This window comes from Pangasianodon hypophthalmus, chromosome 23, assembly GCF_027358585.1.
Source record: "Pangasianodon hypophthalmus isolate fPanHyp1 chromosome 23, fPanHyp1.pri, whole genome shotgun sequence".
NCBI lineage: Eukaryota > Metazoa > Chordata > Actinopteri > Siluriformes > Pangasiidae > Pangasianodon > Pangasianodon hypophthalmus.
In genome coordinates this window covers 4,545,435-4,551,697 of record NC_069732.1, presented here as the reverse complement: position 1 = coordinate 4,551,697, position 6,263 = coordinate 4,545,435, and the positions used below count along the sequence as shown (strand labels likewise).

At 35.5% G+C, this 6,263-nt stretch overlaps 1 protein-coding gene across 2 annotated transcripts; it reads left to right on the top strand.

Annotated features, from left to right (window-relative positions):
* Positions 1 to 775: 775 nt before the first annotated feature.
* Positions 776 to 4,564, top strand: LOC113546204 (coiled-coil-helix-coiled-coil-helix domain-containing protein 5). Of its 2 annotated transcripts, XM_053228554.1 has the most exons (5): positions 931 to 1,787; positions 1,937 to 2,004; positions 2,096 to 2,236; positions 3,380 to 3,531; positions 4,206 to 4,564. In XM_053228554.1, exons 3-5 carry the CDS (start codon positions 2,106 to 2,108, stop codon positions 4,229 to 4,231), a joined length of 309 nt encoding a protein of 102 aa, XP_053084529.1. In that variant the 5' UTR covers positions 931 to 1,787; positions 1,937 to 2,004; positions 2,096 to 2,105; the 3' UTR covers positions 4,232 to 4,564. The 2 variants fall into 2 exon arrangements, with proteins under 2 accessions (XP_026801769.1, XP_053084529.1); XM_026945968.3 differs by lacking the exons at positions 931 to 1,787; positions 1,937 to 2,004 and adding an exon at positions 776 to 894.
* Positions 4,565 to 6,263: the final 1,699 nt, after the last annotated feature.

Sequence of the window (6,263 nt, the reverse complement as noted above, 5' to 3'; positions counted from 1 at the left end):
TCAAAGCAGCTTTACACAAACAAAAGTAAAGACACATGGTACTATATTAGTTGCATTAATAAAGTATTCTTTTTAAATGGGTCTCTAAAGCCATATTTCTCAGAGTGGGGTCTGTGAAGCATAGCCTCAGGGATTTTATAATTTTGTTACAGTGGTGGAAATTATCCAAATTATGTCTATTATTCCAAAATCATGGCATTGAATAATGTCACCTGGAATGTGATGATAATTTAATAAAAGTAGAAATTCCAGGAAAAAAATCCCTGGCTGTAATAATTAGCCAAAATTTTACTTTATACATTTAAACAATGTGCCTAATTTTGTAACAGGTCGTTTGTTTAAAAAAATAAATAAATAAAAAATAAATAATAATAATAATAATAATAATAATAATAATAATGATTCTAAAAAATGAAAAAAAAAAAAATTGTCCTGAGCCTGAGGGGGTCCAAGAATTTCGTTTTTAACTTAAAGAGATCCCTGACTGAATAATGTCTGAAAACCCTAAAGAATATTCCTTATGAGTAAAATTTACATAATTTATTCAAAGAATATATGATATATTTTTGTACTGGAATGTATTAATGAATATTTAGCGAGTTATTCAAAGCTTTTAGGGAAGAAATTAATAATAATAATAATAATAATAATGATAATAATAATAATAATAATAACTTACAGTTGCCATGACACGGCTTCTTTAAGGAAACGTTCTTCCCTATTAAGACCCACCCTATTTGTCTTGATTGACGTTCAACGGACCAATTGCATTGCAGGTTGATACACCGCTGACCAATCAGAAACGTCGGAAGGAGGAAGCGTGTAGTTGGACCGGCTGCCTTTGCATGTGCTAATGTCTAACCTTCATGTGTGCTGATTTCAAGCGTCAAACATGTAAGTTATGTTATTTAACCTTAAGAAAACAATCTTTTACACAGTTTACGTTATTCATGTTTCTTTGTAACGAGTAAAAAAGGGTTGTATGATGCCGTAGGGTGCACATGCTTTAGTGTTGTGTGGTTTAGTCTTTAATATTTTACTTATTCTGATCTTTTAGTTAGGCAGATGTTCCAGATGTTTCACTGGATGCTTGAATGAGAATCTGAAATTATTTACATAATAACAATAATAATAATAAAACATAATACAGCATGGTACTCGACATAAATAGTAGGTTACAGGCAAATCCCCACACCTCCACCTTTAAAGTTCAACTCCACCCTGAAACACAATCAGTAAGTTTATATTGAAATATTTGTGATGTGTTCAATGATTCTGGTGCTAAATTGTTATGTGTTGCTGTATTTTCTTATTCAAGTGAGAAGTTAGCATTTGTGTCCCATGCTGACGTCACAGGTTGACATTGCTAGCCGTTACAATGGCATTTAACAGGAGAAAAAAACAAACATGAGGAATAATAGTCTTCTAACAGGTTGAGCCTCTTTCCTCATTCATCATTTTCCAGTGACGATTAACGTCACGTTAATGAGAAGCCCAGCGTAGAGGTAAGCGAGATGTTGATGCAATCACTAGACTCAAAGTCCCAGCATGCAATGCAGCTTTGAGACTCACCTCGGCTGGTTAGCGATCCACGAGATGACGAGCTCGGTGGTGTTGACGATGGTATAAGCATGAAAGTTGAAGCTTTGGAAGCTGAGCAGAGTGTACAGACAAGGAGGTGGGAGAGCTGGACAGACTAAATCACTAAAGCGCCGCTGCATCGCTCTGTTCATGTAGATGTTAATTATAAAGCTTACTGTGCAAGGCGTTCAGGGTCGATCTTTCCTGTGAGTTACAGGTTCATTCATTTTCAATTCAATTCAATTTTATTTGTATACTGCTTTTAACAATGGACATTGTCACAAAGCAGCTTTACAGAAATAAATGGATTTAAAAAATATATTGTAAATATGTGAATTTATCCCTAACGAGCAAGCCAGAGGTGACGGCGGCAAGGAAAAACTCCCTGAGACAATATGAGGAAGAAACCTTGAGAGGAAACAGGTTAAAAGGGAACCAGTAAATTCAACACAGTTTTCGCAAGAAGTCCAGTTGGTTAATTTTAATTAATATTTTAATGGGACATTCTTTGCAGGCAGGCAGCAATGGACATTACAGCCAAATTCTGCCAGAAGGAGATGGAGGAGTACGGAGCCTGTGTGGCCTCCAATCCAGCAGCATGGCAAGAGCAGTGTCACCACCTGAAGGTGAAGGTGGCGCAGTGCACCTCCTCTCAGTACGTCTACACCAGAGATCCTTCCCCAAACATCAGCATTTCATTTATTAGTCCTGGGATACACTGGGATTTTCGGTCCATAAACTGTATGGGTTATTAATTTCTTTAACTTCCTGTTTTAATGATTCTGTAAATTAACAGTTAACTTATAGGATCTTTCTAGACACTATAAGGGTTAACAAATAACCATATGCTGTATTAGGCACATTAGTAAATTATAATTTATTATAATTGCAGTTTTTTTTCAGTTTTTTTCAAACATTGAAAATGCACAATGTTAAAAGAAAGAGATCTGTTTTTCATTTTGGCGTTGGCACTGCACAGACTGTGTGTGTGCAGTGCTCGATATCCTCCAGGCTACATCATTTAAATACATATCTGTTGCAGTGCATCATGGGATAAGATCTATTTTTATCAGTAAAGCTCCAGATATTCCACACTATGCATTTAGAACTGGCTAGGAAAAGTGCCAGAATAGAGCATTATATAGGGAATAGGGTGTGATTTAGGACCTCGTCTGATCCTTTATTCCCTTTAAATGGCAAAGTGCATTAATGGTTCCTCTGGATCATTTAGACAGGAACCTACGATGCGTTTGCGGGGAATCGGATATTTTACTCATTCAGAAATGATGGATGTTGTAGAGTGGGCTGATAAACTGTATAGAGCCGTGGTCTGTGAAGTGTAACCAGGGTGGGGGTGGAGTTGGAATGGGGGTGCCATCATTTTTAGCTACAGCTGTTGAAATCAAAACTTACCATTATCAAAGTAATTATATTTTTATTGCGTTCTTATAGTTGGTAGTTTATTTGACAAGTAAATTAAATTGAATGAGTCTAACCCAAACCTCATTAACTCAAAAAACATTCACCTGTAATAAATATCACTTAAATCTAATGACAGTTTATCATTAAATAAATCAGAGAAGGTCTGTTGATTTTTTTTTTTTAACAGTTAAAGGGGTCCTTAGCTGCAAAAAGTGCAGGAGATCAGATGCAGTCAGTGCAGCGTGATCTATATGGTAGGCATAGCTGATCATCTGTGAGCTCACTATATACAAAGTTATGCTTTATAATTGAAATGATAGCTGTGTGTAAAATTTCTAAGCATTGTCATCTTGTTTCTCGTCATTTCCCGATGCAGTCCAGTGATTAGGAAGATCCGGACAGACTGTGCAGGAGAATTCAGCGAGTTTGAGCGCTGCCTGAGGGAGAACCAGTCCTCGGCTCAGGCCTGCTCGCCGCACGTGGCACGCTTTCTGACCTGCGCCAACACCGTGGACATTAAAGGATTAGGTAAGCATTAATGCTCTCCTCACGAACTAGTGTTTTAACTCAACACTCAAGTCCAGAATTAATGGCACCCTTCAATATACATAGTAATATATTTCGGGCTTAATCATATGGTGAAGCTGTATAGTTTTATTTTACTGCTGTTTTATCAAACCCCCCAAAAACTTTTCTTAAGTAGTACTGTTTTTTTTTTTCTGTAAAGCAATGGTAGCAAAATTATTGGAACCTACAGTGTTTTATAATGTTACATCCTCAGATGTTGTCAAAGGCAAAAACTGTTTTGGAAACTAAGCAAGTGTTTTAAAATCCTTTTTTGTATTTTGCATGGTTGCAAAATTATTGGCATAATTAAAATATTATTTATTAGTAATATTTTATACCTAATATTTTATAACGTTTTAATATTATTCCACTCAAAGAATATTATTCTTCGAGTGGAAAATCTGAATCATTGTGTGTATTGTTTAATTTATCTAATCATTTCATCTATTCTTCTAAACGGTGCCAATAGTTGTGGAGCTGACTGTATGTTGGCAAGGTGAAACAGATTCTGTTTGAAATCAGCATGCTGTAAATCAGAGTTTTAGTTTTTCCATGTTAAAACCTGACTAGTGACCAGCGAATATTGCGAATGTTGTGACTAATGAAACTAATGAAAGTGTGTTTTCTCTCTGCAGTGAATCCAGAATCTCAGCCCACATAAAACCCAACCAGAAACCTTCTTCCATCACCTTGAGATTATGTCATGGACCTTATTAACATAACACAGTTCAGTTTTAACACACTTTGTGTTAACACACACATTTTACCATTTTGTAATAAGGTTTGTGAGCTGTACAGAGAGACAGCAGTAAGCTATGAGATATCATGAGTCAGGAATCTGATGTCAGTTATTTGTAAGATTCATGTTTATAAATATTTTCTAGTGAGAACTTGCAGACCTCAACATGTTTGACTTTAGGTGTTTCAATAAAATCTGATCTGTTTTGAACAAACAGAGTGAAACATGGTGGTGGCAGCATCATGTTGAGCATTACCCTTGGCCTCTTGGTTGCTTCTCTGATTAATACCCTCTTTACCTGGTCACTGATGTTTGGTGGACGGCCTCCACTAGGCAGACTGCAGGATGTTCATCATGTATTTTTATTACCAAACCCTGATTGAAACTCTTCCCAGACTTGTTTTAATAGCTCTTTGGTCTTCATGATGCTGTGTGTTTAGGTTCTCTAATAAACTCTGGGTTCTGCCAGGAACAGATGTATTCATACTGAGATCAGGTGACACTGTACTTGCACACAATTTGACTCCATTCAACTAATTCTGTCCCTTCTGATGACAACGGGTTGTACAGTAACGTGCGAATATTTATGCAATCGCAATTTTTAGTTGTAATTAATTTTGCAAACTGTAATGGCAAACTACCATTCCTATTATGGGACAGTTTGTGTAAATTAATTAATTATTAAATCCATTTCTAGGCTGTAAAACTACAAAACGTGAAAAAATTCAAGGGGGGTCAATACTTATGAAAGGCACAACAGCTTCTTGATCAGAGCATACACTCCCTTTCTTAAAGCTCTTTGTTTGAATAATACTCATATGCAAGATTTGCTGAACTTGAATTCACTGTGTACTATAAATGGCTAAAAATGACAGAATCTACAGAGTTACCTAGGCATTATGTATTTCAGTATGTTTTATGAAAAAATGTCATAAAGGTAATTTTACAACAATAGGAAATAGATCACTTTGTACATGCTTATAAATGATATGCCTGAATATTGGAAATGTAGTACATAGCTCCTCTCCATATCATAATGAAGCTGTGATATAGCTGGTGTTTGTTATAGGATTTAGAAGACATAAAGGTCTGATTTAGTCATTTTTCTTGTTCGTGCTGTTTAAAGACACGACAGTTAATCTTTAACAAGCTACGCAAAATATTTATTCTAATCTGTGACGGTTGAGTATTTTCGTCCTGGTTCCTCATGGCTCGTCTCTTTTCTCTCCCGTCTGAATCACTGTATAATATTAAACTAAGGAATGTGTGCCGTCTCTCCCTCATACTGTGTCTAGCTACCCGCTGGCAGAAGAATAAAAAGAGCGAAAGAGGGGGAGATCTGATGGGTTAGCACATGCCTTTGACCACTGACGGGATGAGTGGGAGGACAGGAACACACTGACTAACATGCCTGACAGGATTGTTTGTGTTATTTTTCCCTGATTATCGGCTCAGTCACTAGGAGCAAAGAGCAGCCATATGTGACCTTCCTCTAGGCCATTTTTCTTTTTGTTTTTCTTTCTTTTTTTTTTTTACCTGATTACAATCCCAGACACACTGATTTAAAATTCTTAAGGAGTGCCAATAATTTTGCTACATATGTTTTTCGTTATGTTTCATTCAGTTGAAAATAAAAAAAAAAAAAAATTTTGCATAATGTTTTTTGAATAATTGTGCCTAATGTTTGCTTAATATTTTTATTTTATTTTTTTATTATATATTTTTATTTTTACCCAGATCCTGGAAGACACAATAATGTAAAGTTCTTAAGCAGTGCCAATAATTATGCTACATAGGATTTTTTGTTACAGTAATGGTAAATATTTTCTCTAACTGTATTAAAGTAAAATTTTTTTAACAATCATGTTATTTTTATCTTACAACAATTGCAGATCTAATAGAGAGATATGCGGTTTTAAAGTTCTTAGGGGTACCAATAATTTTTGTACATAGG

Bases quoted from the DNA above. Each gene is read 5' to 3' on its own strand.
- LOC113546204 (XM_026945968.3), top strand. The intron at 2,237-3,379 runs GTACGTCTACAC...TTCCCGATGCAG, and splicing joins GCGCAGTGCACCTCCTCTCA to TCCAGTGATTAGGAAGATCC. The intron at 3,532-4,205 runs GTAAGCATTAAT...TTCTCTCTGCAG, and splicing joins CGTGGACATTAAAGGATTAG to TGAATCCAGAATCTCAGCCC.